At 41.7% G+C, this 18,286-nt stretch overlaps 2 protein-coding genes across 4 annotated transcripts in view; both read left to right on the forward strand.

Moving 5' to 3' along the window:
• The window catches only part of PLEKHA2 (pleckstrin homology domain containing A2), a 56,263-nt gene extending 46,021 nt beyond the window's left edge, over window positions 1-10,242 (forward strand). For all 3 annotated transcript variants that reach the window (XM_011372574.2, XM_011372567.2, XM_011372578.2), the window contains 2 exons: window positions 5,956-6,033; window positions 6,456-10,242. In XM_011372574.2, coding sequence (XP_011370876.1) covers window positions 5,956-6,033; window positions 6,456-6,818 — 441 coding nt within the window. In that variant the 3' untranslated portion in view covers window positions 6,819-10,242. The remainder of the gene's footprint in view (window positions 1-5,955; window positions 6,034-6,455) is intronic.
• A 41-nt stretch (window positions 10,243-10,283) lies between these two features.
• HTRA4 (HtrA serine peptidase 4) overlaps window positions 10,284-18,286 on the forward strand; it is a 13,437-nt gene continuing 5,434 nt past the window's right edge. Inside the window, exons 1-7 of the mRNA XM_011372590.2 lie at window positions 10,284-11,052; window positions 11,495-11,594; window positions 12,316-12,520; window positions 13,325-13,519; window positions 13,959-13,991; window positions 15,396-15,510; window positions 15,931-15,988. Of these exons, the coding sequence (XP_011370892.1) occupies window positions 10,572-11,052; window positions 11,495-11,594; window positions 12,316-12,520; window positions 13,325-13,519; window positions 13,959-13,991; window positions 15,396-15,510; window positions 15,931-15,988 (1,187 nt within the window). The 5' untranslated portion in view covers window positions 10,284-10,571. The remainder of the gene's footprint in view (window positions 11,053-11,494; window positions 11,595-12,315; window positions 12,521-13,324; window positions 13,520-13,958; window positions 13,992-15,395; window positions 15,511-15,930; window positions 15,989-18,286) is intronic.

An 18,286-nucleotide genomic window follows, 5' to 3' on the forward strand; every position in this document is an offset into this window, starting at 1 on the left:
GTACTGTCCAGATGTCTGGCTTGGGCCTTAGGGTGGCTGATGGCAGAAGTCACTGTGATAGGAGCATGGGAGGAGGGACTGTGGAGAGCAGAGACAAGCCTAACAGAGGTGGTTCTGAGTTTACAGTGTCTGTAGGACATCCAAGGTGACATTATGGAGGCCCTTAGATAGGCAGTGCCTGACACATTGCTGGTATTAAATATTTGTGTCAAGTGAATGATCATGCTGGGTAAGTGTTCAGGACAGAACTTTTGGGATGGAGGTAGTGATTTGGGAAACAAGAACCCCAGCAACATAAAGGTTCAAAAGTATTGCATCATCTGCATGAATATGTGCACATTTACCAGAAGCTTCTCATCATTTTTATCCTCCTTTGCCTTCTGCTCCCACGTTTCTAGGATAAAAGAACACTAGCATCACACTGAACTAATAAATAAGCAAATGGACAAATCTGTTTATCGTACCTAACTGAAAGAGACTGGAAGTTAGAGAATAATAGAGATTAAAAATCATTAAAAATATGTATTAATTCATTTTAAAATAGCAACTATAAAACTCATTTATGTTAACACAAGTAACATTTTATGAAAAAGAACTATATTTCTAAAACAAAAATAGCAACAATAGTAGAATTGTTTTTTTGTTTTGTTTCTGCAAATCTCTTTAATGGCTGGTTTAATAGAAGACAGCAGAATTCTCATATCTGCTTCTGCATTTTATCTGGAGCCATATGTTGTTTTGATTGAAGAATATGAAGAAAATCTGGCCCTGCACAGATATTATTTGGAAAAAAAGGGGATTGTTTTAATAGCTTTGTCAGATAATTGTGGATATATTTTGATTCTATACCAACACTTGGAAAATGGTAATTTCTTCACATTTAGGTGCAATGTGGGATTGGAAGCCAGTATCAATAAACTTTCATATTCTTACATTAAAATCCATTGGTCAAATTATGTAAATATCTGACCCTTAATATAAAATAATATTGAATGTCAAAAAAAACCCCATTGGTCAGTTTTGCACTTTGAATAGGTCTCTTTTACCAATGAGTGATTTTGTAACTTTATGCATTGGTCATTTGGAAAATTGTGGTCTCAGTGTAGTATGCAGATCTTCCAAATGTTGACACATTTTATTATATAATATAAAAAAAAATCACATTTGTTCATATCATCAACAAAGCATTCAGGCTCATGGAGGTGGATGTAAGTTTTCTGAAATTCTCATTTTTGCTTTGAAAGCTGAAAATTTATCATTTGCAAGAAAATACTTTCATGATCTTCCTGACGTAATAGGTTCATTTCATTCAGGTTTCAGGAAGAGTGTGTCATATACCTAAGTCTGAATAAGTTTGACTGACAGTTTCTCTGTCGGTCATTTGTTCCAAGTAAACATTGTGGTTCATGCAAAAAGTAAAAGTATAATGACTACTCATGCAGTTTGGTGCTATCACTTTTACCTACCATGCCAAAGTGGCATTCTGATCTGCTTCCTAAGGTTTATGTTCAGTAAATCTGCCTCAAAGAACTTCGTATCCTCAGTATCTAGGGAAGCTAGAGCAGAGAGTTGGGGAGATCTAGACAGAGAAAATAAACTACTTGGACAAGACAAAGATTTGGACAACAGAATGGGGCTGGATTCCAACTAGTTAGGTGTTGGTCATTTATCTTCTATGTCACATTTGTGTATAATTTATACCCTGTGATCTCTCATACTGTAGTTGTTTTTTCTGTAAAGAAAAAGCTACCATTTATTGCCCACTTCGATACCCCAAGCACAGTGCTGAGGATTTTACAGGCAGCATATTACTTAATTCTCAGCAGTTTCTGAGATCGGCTCTACTTTACAGATGAGGAAACGGAATGTCTGAAGGTAAATTATTTGAGACCATAAACCTGGTGAATTAGGGAGCCAATTGAGAGGCACCAGGTACTAGATCAAGACCTACTCACTTGTATTGTTTACAAGTAGCCTGGTGCAAAACCCAAGATGTAGAGAGGAGTCTGACTCTGCATAGGGGAAGGCCAACTTGTGGTAACTGGGTATCTTGACAGGTGGATCATAGTGACAGAGATCCAGGATCTGGCAGTGATCAGATATTTAAGCTTGTGATGTCAGCAAGCTCAGTAGCAGGTAGATGATTCTCTGTTCTGGGCAAACATTCAAAATGAGATTTTAGTCTTTGAACTACAAGGCACGCAAGGTTCACTATTTCCCCATTTTCCAGTCATAGAAGGTGAATGATGTTAAGTAGCTTATCATGAGAAGGATTAGGTTATTCAAAATGGGAAATGTGGTGCAGACTGGTTTTGATAACTTGGCATAAGCCCAGTTGTCAGTACTAGGGGGCTGTGTCAGGACAGGAGTAGTAATAAGAGGGCTCACACATTAATTGCAGAGTTTTGGGCTAGAACTCTTTGGATACTCACTATTTTAATTTAGACTACAAGGTGAATGACATCACCTACAACTATGTAGTGTAGTTGTTTGCAATCATATGTGGCAGAGCTGTGTCTAAAGATGGGATGGTTCTTGGGGAAGGGGCAGAGGCTAGTAGTATTAGCCATTGCGAAGAGAAGGCAGAGGTTGGGAATAGAAGAAGGAGCTGCCTAAAAGTTTTAGACAGCTGCAATGGAAGCCTTTTATTGATGACCTCTAGAATTCCTTGCTTCAAATCACTGTATCTGTTATAGTGCTGGGTTCATAGTAGAAATTCATTAAAAGCTCATTGGATCGCAATAAAACCACAAACTGGAGTGATTCATTTTAATACACTTTCTTCCTCTCACCTCAAAAACTGCCCTCAAGGACAGAACCCCTACTTTTTTCTTTTGAACCAAGCACCAAAAACAAGTGCACATTCTTAAGCACACTAGGAAATAATGAAGGCATGAGTTTGGCACTTCCCTTTATGTTCTGCTCTCTTCTAAACATTTTTAAATCTCTTAGTAATTCACCATGAGGTGGGTGGACTTTAGCTCTGTTTTGTACCTCTGGTTTTTGAAGCTACCTTTGTGATGTGGTTTTAAGATGTTTTTGAGTTTTTGATGAAGGCTAAGCACAGGCTTTCCATAAAAGATAGATATATGCAAACATCATAATTTTTGCATAAAATCTTTGAGGTTTCACAGAATTTTTGTTGCCAGTGAATCTCATTCTTAAAACTACTAAGAAGAATCATAATTGTGATTTCACTGAAGTAATATTCTATTTTTTTTCATGTGGGATGTTATAATATCTACTTTTCTATTTGAATAATATTTTTAAGTTACACTTATTAGTTAAACATTTTAATGTTTACTAATGTTTATTATTATTATCCTCATGGGGGTTAACTACCTAGCTTATCTGATAGAAAAATATCCTTAAATGGAATTAGAGAATTAGGGAAGGAATATAAGTAGCAAACAATTTCCATCTCTACTAATTACTAAATGTTTTGAGAAAGATTTAATTATTTTGCCTGTCATATAGTAAAGATTTTTAAAAATTGTAATATATAGTTCTAGCAAGGGTGCATGTAAGAAATAATGTATCGTTGGTAGATGAAATTTTCATATATTGTTGGCCAAAAATTTCTCTTGCCAAATAAAAGAGCCTTAAAAGAATACATACTCTTTAGTGATTTCCCTGGGAGTTGGCGAATCCTAAGTATGAAAAAAGCTTTATGCACAAAGATGTGAAAGCAGTGTTATTTATATTAGAGGAGAATTGGAAATTCTGTTTTAGAGGATTTTCATTCTTGTGCTTGAGTTCCCCAGATGTTAAATCGGGAAATTGCTAGCTTTGTTATTCGGTTATTCCTTGCTAAGTGGAGGCTGGAGTGTAGACACCTAGACTAGTTGTGTGATAGTTCCTAGAAAACATTGAGAGTTTGTTGGTGTGGTCTCAAAAGATAATCAGGTAGGTGGCCTGTAGCTTGTGGGGGTAATAACAGCTGACATGGGGGTGGTATTTTGCTAGGGTGGTAGAAGGAATAGAAATAGCTTAACAGCCCTGGAAACTGATTATTGAATTATCATTATGGGGATCTTGTTAATTTGTTTAATGAAAATTCCAGGTCTCCTATGTGATCTGGGAGATGTTTGCCTTTCTCTCAGCTCCCATCTATGTCTTTTCCTCCGTTTTCCAACATTTCCCCTTATCAAATCATCTGCTTCCCTAGAAGGAAAATCTTTAAGAAACGCTTTTTAAAATAATGCCCAATTTAATTACCTCCATTTCATTCCAGTTTGAAATAACCATCCTTTTCCCCCAAATATATTAATCGATCCTGACAATTTGATCCTTTAGGTAGGAATTATTTGCACAATGAATTTGAAGAAACAAACAAACAAAAGACTCAGGGAGAGGGTAGTGAACATATTTATAAGTTTGGAATTTAAGCCTTAATTTAAGGTCCTTCTATATAATAATAATACAATAATAACTAATACTTATAAAGCCCTTTCTGTGTATCAGGCACTGTTCAAACTGCTTTACGTACAAGAGTTCATTTAATTCTCCCAGTGGTTCTACTTGTGGGACAGGCTACCCCCAATATTAGTAAAATACCTTCCGGAGGAAACTTGGAGACCTTGCCTGGGTTATCTTTTTGGACTAGGGATGGATTTGTCGTTTTCTTGGGAAACCATCAAGTTGTCAACTATCTGGGAAAAGTCCATCGAAGAGAAAGTGCACGGAAATTTGAAGCTCTAGAGTATGAGGGAGGTGTTCGCCTTGGGCACTTGTTGTTGCTACACCCTTTTGACCGAGTGTGCCAGGGTGTGAAACTGTTTCCCTTTCAAGTTTTGCCATGTCCACCTAACTAAAGAAGGTTTGTTTGAGGTGACAGAAAGGGGTAGGGATGCAAGGTTGAGGATTTTTTAAAAAACTGGTCATGCATTATCTTGATATATTGCAGAGAAAGAATAATTTTGGAGATAAAGTGAGGGGTATATGTGGAGACTTTTGCGGGCCAGGGTGTGGTGTTTGTACATACATGTGCACAGGCATGCAAATGCACGCTTGTGATTTGCGTAGAACTATTGTGGGGAAAGCACAGGAGGACAGAGAGGTTAACAAATATAAATTTCTGGAGGTCAAGGATTCAGTCTTGGTCTCATCTCTGTGCCCAGCACCTGATGCTGTGTCCAACAGTGAGCAAGGCCTTATTAAATGTTTGCCGGGTTCACTTTAACTCAATCTCTATAAAGCTGGAAAGTACTGAGAATTCCCAGGGCTCTGCCTGCAGTGGCTTTGCCACTTGATTTTCTTCCTTTCTTCACAGACCCGCTGCTGCCCCCGTCTGGGGTTGGTAGGTATTTCTGGGGGAAATACTTAACTGCTTAGCCCTGTTGTTCGTGTCCTATGTGTTGTTTTCGAGTCTAGCAACTCTCTGGGCCTGAATGGAGAGTCAGGACAAACGCAGGTAGCTTGTGCTTTGAGAGGAGCCCTGCTTGGAGATAATACATATCTGGGAGGCTTTGCAGAGGATTTGGCTCTAATGAGACTGGAGTTGAAAATGGGATTATTCTGTGTAAGTAGCTGTAGTGGAAAGAAGACTGCACTGGGCGGTAGGAGAACTGGGATCTAGACCAGCCATAAACCTTGAGCTTCAGCTCTCTGGGCTTTGTTTTTGTTGTCCGTAAAACAGGAGGCTAGACCAGGCCAACTGTGTTCCAGAGGGCGTGAGGGACTTCAGGGAATGGGCCTCTAAGTGCTCCCCTCCCTCATGACCTCTGCCCTGCCATAGAGCGGATCCGCTTGGAGCTGTTTTATTTATGGGGTGTCAAATAAGATTTTGCAGGAAAAAAATGCCCTCAAGAGTCTGAGGCCACTGGACTAGATGAACTCTGAGATCCTTCCAGATCTAATGGTGTGATTTTATGAACTTAGAATTGGATCAGAGTCTTGAAAGCTGAACTCATAGTACCCAGAATGTCTCTGTTAAGTGCTGTGGGTGTTTTGCAGGCGGATAGTCCAGAAGACATGCACAGCTGGATTAAGGAGATCGGGGCAGCTGTCCAGGCCCTCAAGTGCCACCCCAGAGTAAGTCACTTCCTTTCTGTTGCATAGTCACTGTCAGCTTAGAGATGAGTGTCCTTGAGTGGATAGGTTTTATTTAGTGATTGAGGTAGGCAGCCTGGTCCCAGCTGAAGCCCCAGGCTGTCTTGTTTGTTTTTCTCTTTTGATTGATTAAAAAATTTTTATTTTTTATTTTTGGTTGTTGGAGTGGGGGAGGAAGGGTTGGATTGAGAAACAGTTTATGATGGGTCCCACACGTCTCCCTGTCAGGCAGACCTTGACACATCTGGAGTGAATTCTGTTGGACAGCTTGATTTATGTACACAAGTATTTTAACATATGAGGTGGTGATCTTGGGTGGGTACTCTTCCTGGGGCTTTGGGATAAACTTGTCAGGAAAGCCCTTACTTTCCTTTGTTTTTTTTTCTTTCCATTTATTTTTGTAGGAAATGTCCTTTTCTAGATCCATTTCTTTGACCCGCGCTGGAAGTTCCAGCCTTTCAGGTGGGCCCAACTCTGTCTTGGGCAGAGGGCGGCTACCTGCGGAAGAGAAAAAAGTCCTCTGCAAAGCTCCCTCTGTGGCCTCTTCCTGGCAACCCTGGACACCTGTCCCCCAGGCTGGGGAAAAGCTGCTTCCAACTGAAGAGACTCCTGAGGACTCTTTGTTCACGCCTCGACTTGGGGAGAGCAATGCTGGTGGGGTGTTGCCTAGCTCCCGCATAAGGCACAGATCGGAGCCCCAGCACCCCAAGGAGAAACCATTTATGTTCAACCTGGATGATGAGAACATACGGACCTCTGATGTGTGATGAGCCATAGGTGCCCAGGGAGGGAGGGGGGAGGACTCAAGAGAAGGAGGCCATGACTCAGTTTCTATACCTGTTGGAGACAGTCAGAGGTCTTTATGCCACTCGTGTTCCTGTGGATGCTTTGTCAGAGGGGCCCATCCAGCTGGCTTTAAAAAAATACATCAATGCAGCGTATTTAATTTGGGAAAATCACTAGGTTGGACCTGTGGGCATGCTCAGTGGAAAGCAGGTTGCCTTCTGTCTGACTGTTGCGAAGTGGTCCTGGTGAGAGGAGGTTGGGAGTCCAGTTTCATCCTTAACCCAGTTTTATTTCCTTGTCATTGTTTTAGTTTCTTCCCTTTGTTTTTAGGCCAGGCATAGAATCTTAAGCCAGTCATCTGGTTTTATTCTATTCTTGATTATTGGCTGATGTTGGACTGTGAAGTAGGAGGGTGATAACTAACCCAGCCGAAAGGAGGGAGAGATGGTGGAAGATGCAGGCTCTGGTTTGACTGGATACATTCTGAGGAGGTGTTAAAATTGAGGGGCTGGCAGAGGCCCTCAGAATATCTACCAGGGCAAATCCCCCCCAGGGGACCTCCATAGGGGGAGAAATAGGGACCTCTTATGAGGTTTAGGGAATGATCCTACCCCAGCGCATCAGCCAGTTTTGGGAATGACTCTGCTCTCATTTAGTTGTTCTTTGACCTCAAATACTGTCAGTGTGAGTGATAGACCTGCCTATCCGGTTTCTGTGTCCAGCTCCAAGGATGAGTTTATCAGTGTTAAATGTTATGACTATTGAGAACAGATATGGTGTTAGTTGGAATGTGTAGAAGGTCGATAAGTGTATGGTAATTCACTTGTGTGATAGATTGGATCTCTGTTTTAGAGTTTTAGATTTGCTTTGAAGCAGGTACTGGGGAAGAGATGGATTGTAGTTCATCTAGCTAAGTTTTGTTGATCCATGTTTTCTAGACAGAAGGAAAGGTCTGTTTTAGTAAAGACAGATTATCTTGAATTCTCACCTCACAGCTCTTTTTTAACGGGCCAATATTAGTCTTAACTTTCAGTGATGTATATTGTATACCCTGATATATTTGCTTTCTTTCTATTCTTTGTGTTGTTCTTTGAATGAAGCATTGTGTACTTGCATGATCTGACATTGTAATCTGATCAGGTTCCATGTACTTATGAGTGGAGATATTCAAAGATAATCTTGAGACATATTTATATTTTTAATAAAATAAACTGCATAGAAACCTTGGTTTAGAGGCTATGCATTGCTGATTAGAGATTTAGAGATTTCCCAGGTAGAAGAGCATAGATTTCATTTCCCACCCCAATTTTAGGGTGTACCTTCTTCCATTTGGCAAGGAGATACTATTTCTGGGGTCCCTGGAAGGATTTGTCTATCCAGCCTATGTGGTGAACTGCCATCAGGAACTTATCAGGATTCCCTAAAGGGAGAGAAAACTTAACTCATTTCTGTCTATAACTTTTATAAATTAATGATATCTTTAAATTAAAAAATAAAGAGTAGAGGAAGAGGCTCAGAGAACCATTTTTACCTAAGTGAACCCCTTTCTCTCATTATGTCCAAATCTAATGCAGAGGCAAAAACATGTGATTAGAAAATCCTAGTGGCTTGGGGGAAATCCTGTTTCTTTCAGGCAATGTTTCCTTGAAGACTGTCATGTTGAAAACTTTTCTTGACTGCATTTCATTGCAGCTATCCTTCACTTAAATCGTTTGGTCCAGGTAGAAAAAAGGAAATCTGCTGGATCTCTCTCTTTTTTCTCTTTTCTGCAGACTCTTGTGCTTTTGTCCTCAGAAATCCTTAGTTTGGGAATTCTTTCTTTATGAGTGGTTGAGATTACAACATACTTCAAGTAGCCTGTTTTCAAGAAGTCATTCCAAATTCTTATAAAGCGCCTTATCTCTGGTTTCATCTTCTAGCTGTACTCAAGAAAATTATTTGGCTAGGTCAAGGAAAGTGTGCAGTAAGTGATATTGAATTGATAGAAATAAATTAGGGACTTTCGAGGTCTCTTTTAACATTCCCTAACTCATAGAAAGTTGTCATCTTTTGGTTTGTAAATTATAAAAATGTACCCATTTATCTCTCTTTAAAAATAAACTCTCTGCCAGATTACTACTGCTAAATTAATTGGTCATTATAGTAAGCTGATATGTTTCTTATTCAGGAAGATCTATTTTGAGAATGTTAAACATACTTATAAATCCAGATTGTATTATCATGACAGAGAGAAAACAGGGACTCTAGTTGGCAGATAGTTGGGAATTCCAAGCTAGGACATTGTTAATGTAGTTTCAGTACTAGATAAATATTATGCTCTTCAATGAAGCCTGAAAGCATTCTCATACCCAAACCTTACTTCAGAATTTCTTTTGTCTCCCTATTATTTACCTTCTGGCCAATTTCATATCACGGCCTTTTAATGTCACTACACATGTGAGCCAAAGATGGTGCATGTATGACCAAAGAATTTAGTTTTAAATGTTTAAAATGGAACCAAATGGAAAAAATAGGGTGGGGATACAGTATAGGTTAGTAGTTAAGTGCATAGACTCTGGAATAAATCTGAGGATTTCTCTGAGTTGTGCTGTTTTCATAAGACTTATGAAGGAGTCTTGACCCACTGTAGCAGTATTTCAGGTGGGCTTCCCTATCCACTATTCTTGAAAGCTTAAGGATTTACTTACTCAAGGTCAGTTGATGACTGGCAAACATAGTTGGGCCTTTGGCATTCTGTGAGACATCATCAACCTAAATCAAGTAGAGTGACCTCAGGTCAAAATATTGGAATTACACATCTTTTTCTGAATAGAATGCTGAACTCCCATGAGAAAGAGTAGATTTAAGGTCCAACTTGAAGCAAAAGGTTTTTTTTTTTCCTTCCTGAATATAACTTGTATATGCAAAAAGGATCCAATAAATATATAGCAGTTTCAGTAGTTGAGCGGTGGGATTTGATATTTGTTTTCACTGTTAACCAGATAAACAGGCATCTGAATGTAACGGTATTTTGGAAATGGAGTTTCTCAAATCAGCTTTGTTTATAAACTTTGAACATGTTAGAAATGGACAGGTTTATTAAACCTTTTCTACCAACACCATTTTTTCCCCTTATTCCCTTTTCTCTCTGTGTCATCGCCTGCGGCAGTCAATTACAGTCACTTATGCTAGGAAGAGTTTGAACTGTTTGATCCCTTTCCCCACTGCTTATGAAGATGTGGCATGATTTTGTGTTTTGAACCAGTATGTTTCAGCTGTGAAATGCACTCGCTGTAAGCGCTGAGCTGAGCGCATGGAAACATGCTTCTCATTTTATCTGATCTCTTAATTGGTATGTAGCAAAAAATAATTTTCTAAAACTGTTTTGTTGCTTGTTTTGTAATAAAACCATGTGGAACACTGAAATATGGTGTTTTTGTAATGTCGACCTTCTGTCTGGGTGGATGATCTTTCGTCAGACTGCTTCTATTGGTTTTATGGATTTCACGAGGTGGGTTCCTGCTGAGGGTAGGGACCTCTCTTTATTGCCTGGGGGTGGATGTGGTCTCGGGGGAGGGACGGGTGATGGGAAGATGGATGGGTGTGTGTGTGCATAGGTCTGCCAGGCTCTGCCCCTTAAAGTCAGGGGGCTGGTGGAGGCAGCACCCTAGCTGGGAGAAAATGTTGCTCATTTAAGAGCGTTTGCGCGTCCAGAGTAAAGTAATTGAAAAAGTGAGACCGAAGAAGGAAGCACGATGACTAGACCTCTGCTGTGTCTAGCTGGGCTGGGACAATTCCTCCTTCTGTGGCTGCTGCCGCCTCTGGTGCCTGTGCCCAGGGTGGAGGCTCAGAGGACCTGGACCTCGCTGTTCTGCCCCGTGGCCTGCGAGCCGATGCGCTGCCCCCCGCTACCCACCTGCTCTTCTGGGGCAATGCCGGTGCTTGACCGCTGCCAATGCTGCCGTGTGTGCGCCGCGGCAGAGGGCGAGGTCTGCGGCGGGGCGCGCGGCCGACCCTGTGCCCCAGGGCTGCAGTGTGGAGCGCCGTTCAGTCCCCGGCGCCTGGGCGGTGCTCGGTTGGGCACCTGCGGCTGCCCAGCGGTGGGGGCCGCCGTATGCGGCAGCGACGGGCGTACCTACCCCAGCCTGTGCGCGCTCCGCGCCGAAAACCGTGCCGCGCGCCGCCGTGGCGCACTCCCAGCCGTGCCGGTGCAGAAAGGGGACTGTGGGGATCCAGGTGAGCGCCAGGGCCTCGCTCTCTCAGAGCACTCTTGGAACTTTCTTAAGCAACGTATTTCAATTGCGCAGCTCCTCGTGGTCTCGGCTCTGTTCTGCTCCACTGGCCTCAGGGATTCCACTCCTTGTTCCCGATTTTCTTTCCTCTTTAGGAAAGAACCTTACCGGTTCCCAAGTGGTTTCTCCCCCGTTTCCTCCCCGCACATGTTGAATGCCGCCTTCCCTTTAACAAAATTTTTTCCAACTGGGATGGCGGGTCTGGTTCTTTCAAAGGCGTACCTTTACAGGATTGCATGGAATTAACAGGAGGGGGAACAGGAAAGAGGAAGGAAAGGGAAGGTGGAGAGATGGGTAGGGGAGAGACAGAGATTTGAGATCAGACCCCTGAGACGGTCAGGCCTCGAGGATTCTGCCGCCCCCTAGAATGGAGCATTTCTTCACAGGGACTAGAGGCGCAGGCCGACCCAGGAGCAAGTACAACTTCATCGCCTCGGTGGTGGAGAAGGTGGCACCATCCGTGGTTCATCTGCAGCTGTTCCGCAGGTAAAGGAAGTTGGAGGAAGCCGTCAGTCTCCGGCTGACCTGAGGGCCTCCGTGCTCCAGGCTCTGAGCTACCGCTTTAAAAGCATCATGTAGTCATAAAAACCGCTGAGAGGAAATCGCGGCTTAAAGCGGTCGAATAACCTGTTCAGGGGCGTTGAAAGGGTAAGGATTCCGACTTCCAAATCTCGGTACTGCACCCCACATAGGGGGCTGGGATTTCTCTGTCCTTCATCTCCCATAGGCAAAATTGAAGGTCAGATGCAAGAGCTAGAAAGCATCTGGATGGTGTTCTTGCTCAGCCCTCTGCGTTGGCATGGAAGGAAATTCTGTCACAAGGCTAGTTAGTAGTGGAACCTAAACAGGAAGCAGACTTCTTTGACTCCCTCTCTGCCTGGGACCTCGGTAATTTCCCACAGTATTGTGATTAGGTTAGGCCTCTCTGAAGCAGAGGGTTGCTTTGCTGACCAGCTCTGGAGAAGAAAGTGATCCTGGAAAAGGAGAGTTGGAATCAGCTCTCAGCCACATCACAGGAGATGGCCAAGGCACTGAACATGCAGAGTTCAGTAACACAGGGAGAGAACAGAAACACACAGAGAAAAGTAAAGTTGTGAGAAAACTGGTGGAGGTATGCTTGATAAATGTGAGGTTCTGGTGTTTCCAGACTGCGGTGGATCCCCTGACTTTCCTGCCCTCAGCTTATACTGTTGTCTTGCTGAGACAGGTCACCTCTCAGCAACAAGGATATTCCTGCATCCAGTGGCTCTGGGTTCATAGTGTCTGAGGATGGGCTCATTGTAACCAGTGCCCACGTCCTCACCAACCATCAGCGAATCCAGGTGGAGCTCCAGAGTGGGGTCCAGTATGAAGCCACTGTCAAGGACATTGACCATAAATTGGATCTTGCACTAATTAAGATTGAGCCAAATGTGAGTATACCAGAGTGAAATCAGAGTCTGCATATTTGGGGATATTCCTCAGTTTGCTCAGTTTTTCTTCCCCATCTTTTCTACCCAGTATGTGCTGTTTTCTAGGGTTTTTTTTCTTACTCTCTATTTTCTTCCATGCCTATCTGTATATCCCTAACAATTTCTATTAACTATCCAGCAGTCTTTTTTTTTTTTTTTTTGTCTCCTTCACTGCCTTCTTCAACAGATGCTTCTTCTGGGAAACTTATTTCTCTGCTTATCTTAGAGTACCAGGAATGACCAATGGATTCAGAGCTGTTAAGGAACATTTGAGGTCTTTGCTATACAAAGTGTGGTCTGCATACCAGCAACATTGACATCATCTGAGAATTTTTTGGAAATGCAGAATCTCAGACCCCACCCAGGTCTACTGAATCAGAATCTGCATTTTCTTAAGATTCCCAGGTGATTCGTGTGCACATTAAAGTTTGACTGTAAACTTTTGAGATGGAATGATGGTACGTAAATTGCTAATGTTAGTTTATGTTCATCAGTTACTTCACTCATGCATTACTTATAGTAATGTCTACAAAGCAATAATTTTAGATTTAGAGATGATCATTTTAGTTACTGGTGGTAGTTGGAATGTGAGAAAGAAGCATCAGGCAGTCCTAGAACCTATTTGGATGTGTGATTCTTGGATTATAAATGCCAAAATGACAAAGATTGTGTCATATATGTGTTGTACACACATACTGGTTGAATCTATTCTTGATTTTTTTATTCGCCTCTCTGTCCTCCCCAACCCTTCTTGCCCATGTGCAGACTGACCTCCCCGTATTGCTTCTGGGAAGGTCCTCTGACCTGCGGGCTGGAGAGTTTGTGGTGGCCTTGGGCAGTCCATTTTCTCTGCAGAACACAGTGACTGCAGGCATTGTCAGCACTACACAGCGAGGAAGCAAAGAGCTGGGGCTGAAGGATTCAGACATAGACTATATCCAAACTGACGCCATAATTAATGTAAGTCACTTGGGAGGGCCATTATGAACCCTTATGATACTGTGAATGCAGTGAGAAAAACACTTCAGAGTGTCTGCTTTTCCCTTTGGCCTTTCGAGGGATGTTCAGAGTTCAATTAGATCCTTATGAGAGGCGTGTAATGCCACGTTCTTAGAGTTCAGCCTGTTTGATGTGATGCCTAGCATAAGGATAGCATCCATGATATTGGTGGTCTGTTAGGGTCTGTCATAGAGGTCATCACTGCTGTAGGAGGTGGCGGTTCATTTGCTGTTGTTCTTTACCTGCACTGACTTCAGTATTGATGATGCGGGGGCAACTTTGCCTGCCTTGGGGTAACAGGGGCTCACTAGAATGGGTTGCTTTTGGTAAACCTGTCTAGGAATAATGTAAAAATGATGAGGAGAAAAGTACTGATGGCTTTTTCAAATTCTCTCTTCAGCACGGGAATTCTGGGGGGCCTCTGGTGAACTTGGTAAGTGGCTACTTTCTTTTCTGCTTCATGTCATTAACTAACTTTCAAAGATTTTACAAATTCCATGATGCAGATTAGGATGCCACTCTCATGTAGATTTGTGGTGTGATGCTTTTCTATGATTCCATCTTAAGTAAACGGTTAGGAAAATTTAAGATCTATGATAGATTTGTCATCCACGTGTGTGAGCTCATCCAACTGAGAGTGCAAGGGTTTACTTACACTTAAAACTCTTTCACATGCTTTCTATTTTCACTGGATAGTTAAAAAAAGTCTTGGGTACTAAACCCAAATTTATGTCAAATGACCAACTGTACTATGTAATGTATGCAGCAATGCATTTTGGGTCTTCCTTGAAGACCTCTCATTGCTGCATATGAAGAACTCTCATCCCAAAATGTTAATTTCATGATATAACTTGTCCAGGTTTTAGTCTTGACCAACTTATAGATGACAGAAAAACCACAACAGGAATTCATTGCTCTGTCATGTATTTAATTCTTAAAATTTATTCAATATCTCTAGTGAAAATGCCAGGGTTTCTAGTTGCTCAAATACATGTGAAAATATGAGAGGGCAGTGCTGTTTGACTCACAGTCTGTGATCATGCTCTCTGACTCCCTTTGAGCTGATTGATTTTGGTTTCTCTTTACATCTTACGCTTGCTTGTAGGAGGATGAATTGTGTGTGAAATTACTGAGTGCTTTTTACTCATAACATTGCATGCAATATTTTTGTGCCTTCTTTCTCCAGTAGATAATGAGTTTACTAGAACAGGGCTGATGTGCAGAATTTCAGACCACATACTAGACTTACTGAATTATAATCTGAGTTTTTAAAATATGATTAGAAGTCTTTTATCCTTTCCATTACCTAATAAAGGCTAGAGGATGATGAAGTACACGTAGAGGAAAGTAGTTCTCTCTTCATAGCTTTGGTTTAGTAGAGTTTTTTTCCTAAGGTCAATTTGTTAATTCTTATGAATAATTTCATTGAAATGCTGCTGAAAATCCAACAGCTTTTTGCCTTTTCCATGTTTATTTTTAGAAAAGGCAAATACTCCTTGTCCTCTTGTCTGGGTCAATATATAAATTGTGGTTCACTTTTCAAATCAAAGTAATTTGGCGAAGGAAAAAATAAAGATTGAAAAATTTTTTTTCAAAGATTTTTCCAAGATAAAAAAATTCCTCAGCAGGAATTTGCATATGTGTAGGTCCCCTCTACTATCCTATCATACTGTGAGCCCTGTAAGATAACATTCATTGCTCTCTATTGAAGAAGCACACATTTCCTCTAGCCCCTCTGTACTCTGGACTCCGACTGCAAGTGACTAGCTTCACTTCTTCCTATATGTCATTCAGTTTGCACAACTTGGCGACTGAATGATGTCTGCTCCCTTGCCAGGATGGTGATGTTATTGGCATAAATACACTGAAGGTGACCGCAGGAATCTCCTTTGCAATTCCTTCAGATCGAATTCGACAGTTCTTGGAGGAATTCCATGAGCGCCAGTTGAAAGGTAAGGGGAATTAAGACTTTTCTTTCCCCTTGTATGTTTTCAGGAGCGCTCAATTTATTGTGTAGAAAGCCATTTCTACACAATTCAGTTCTGTAGAATACTGAGCCACTGGAACTCAGACCCTATCATGGTGGTTTGGGCAGCAACATGGAGAACTAATCACAAAACCAGTCATGAATTGTACCCAGAAATATCTGGATTGAACTATTATGGAAAGGAAACCTGAGGACTTGGTGGGGAGGTGGATAGGAGTGGTATCTGTGTTAATGACAAAAGTTCTCTGAGTCACGTATTTCATGGCTGACAGCCTAAAAAGGCAGCTATAATGGTAAGGATATTCTGTGACTCTGGTGTCTTTTAAGATCTGCCAAAAGGAGAGAAATTTTGTTGTTGGTAACACATTATAATTTTTCTTTCCAGGAAAGGCTCTTTCACAGAAGAAATATCTGGGTTTGCGAATGCTGCCCCTCACTATGAAGTAAGCATAGGTTTGAATATGTCAGGGTTGTTTTCAGAAGCAAAAGCTGTAGCTTTATAGTCTTAACAGGGAAACTAAAGTGTTTAGATTACAGCTGGGTACTCTTCTGGCCATAGGCCCTATTTGTCACAGGGTAAGTATGTGCCTCAACTTGCACCAGTATTCATTGTACTTTTCAGTAGTTTTTTATCACTGTGGCTATGTTTTATAATGTCCAATGGTTCTAGGCTTTGGCATGGAGAATTGGAGCACCCTCAGGGAAGAATAAGTGTGACCCGCCTGATAGAGTCCCCTCTGGCCCCTGTGAGCCTTGAGAGAAAAAACGAGAGTACTGAACTGGGCAAAATCACATAGATGATAGAATTTCACTCATCCTCTTTTGTGACCACATCAAAGACAGAAACATGGAGCAAACAGCAAACAGCAAGCAGAGTTGCCTGGGGGTCTAGATGAACAGAAGCCCTACAACTAGGGAGAGAAATAAGAAATCACCCTACAAGGATTGGAGGTAGGAGGGGGCGAAGACACAAGGCTGCTGGGTCCCCAGAGGCTGAGTGGGACAGAGGCTATGGCAGTGGCAGCCAGCAGCTGCAGAAGCCTCTTAAAGGGGCTGGGTCTGCAACCGGACTTTCACAGTGGACTTGATCGCTCTGAGCATCAGTTCTCATCGGCTGCTCAGGGGTCACCAGAGACTTATAGGGGGACACTGAGTTGTTGGAGCAAGGGCTGGAGGCAAAGCTTTCTACCTGGCATAAGTGCTGGTGGTATCCATTGTTCTTCTGTTGAGCCCTCCCCTTTCCCAGTGTGTGGATGCAGCACCACCATGGCTGAGACGTCATCAAACCGGATAACAGAGGTCTCTCTGCCCAGAGGATTCCCTGAAATTCTGTCTGTCTCCAATGTGTGGCACCACCCAGGCCACATTCAGTTGTATCCTTGGTGAGTCCAGTGCCACTTGCTGAGTAGCACCAAGACTCACGAGGCATCTGATCTCAGTTTCTGGTGTGGCTTCTTGAGGCAACTATAAGCACGACATCTGGGAGTTGCTTGCCGAATCTTAACAAGTGGCCCTGGAAGGGCACAGGCTGGGGCTAAACTTGGCCTGCAGCTGAACCCCTCTCAGGTCTGTGCCACTGGGCACCTATTACACAAAGCTGCGCTAACAAGACCAGGAGACTTAGGAGTTTTGCTTACTACACTGAAACAGACACAGAAAGGCCAAAATGGGAAGACAAAGAAGTAGAAACCATATGAAAGAAAAGAACATAGATCAAGGAAAAATGGAGTCAAGCAATCTAACAGATGCAGAGTTCAAAACACTAGTTATAAAGATGCTCAGTGAAATTAAGAGAAGTGTGTATGAACTCAGTGAGAACTTTAACAAAGAGATAAAAAACATAAAAATGGAAATGGAAATTATAAAAGGGAACCAGTCAGAAATGAAGAATACATTATCTGAAGTGGAGGGTATATTAGAAGAAATCAACAGAGTGGAGGAAGAAGAGGATCGAATCACCAATATAGAGGATGGGGAAGCCAAGAGCACCCAACCAGAACAGGAAAAAAAAAAAAAAAGTAACCAAGAATATAATAATAATTTAAGGAGCCTATAGGACAAAATTAACGGTAACAACATCTGTGTCATGGGGTACCTGAAGAAGGCTAACAAGAAGTTGAATATATAGTTGAAGAAATGATGATAGAAAACTTCCCTAACCTGGTGAAGGAAATATACAACCCCAGGAAGCTCAGAGTCCCCCCCACAAAATGACCCAAAGAGGCCCACACCAAGACACTTCATAATTAAAATGCTAAAGGTTAAATACAAAGAGAGAATCTTAAAAGCAGCAAGAAAGAGCAGTTAGTTACCTACAAAGGAGCTCGCATAAGGCTGGCAGCTGATATCTCAAAAGAAACTTTGCAGTACAGAAGGGCTTAGCACAAAATATTCAACGTGATGAAAAGCCAGGATCTACAACCAAGAATACTTTATCCAGCAAAGCTATCATTTAGTCGAAGGACAGATAAAGAGCTTCCTAGACAAAAATAAGCTAAGAGAATTTATCAACACCAAGCCAGTATTACAGGAATTGTTGAGGGAATTCTTTAAGAAGAAAAAACATGTATTAAAAACATGAATAAAGAATGGTAATAACTACATATTTATCAACAAGTACCTCAAATGAAAAAGAATTAAGTGCTCCAACCAAAAGATAGAGTGACTGAATGGATAAGAAAACAAGATCCCTACATGTGCTGCCTACAAGAGACTCACTTCAGATTAAAAGACACCCACAG

The sequence above is a fragment of the Pteropus vampyrus genome, unplaced genomic scaffold (assembly GCF_000151845.1).
Source record: "Pteropus vampyrus isolate Shadow unplaced genomic scaffold, Pvam_2.0 Scaffold8, whole genome shotgun sequence".
Lineage (NCBI taxonomy): Eukaryota > Metazoa > Chordata > Mammalia > Chiroptera > Pteropodidae > Pteropus > Pteropus vampyrus.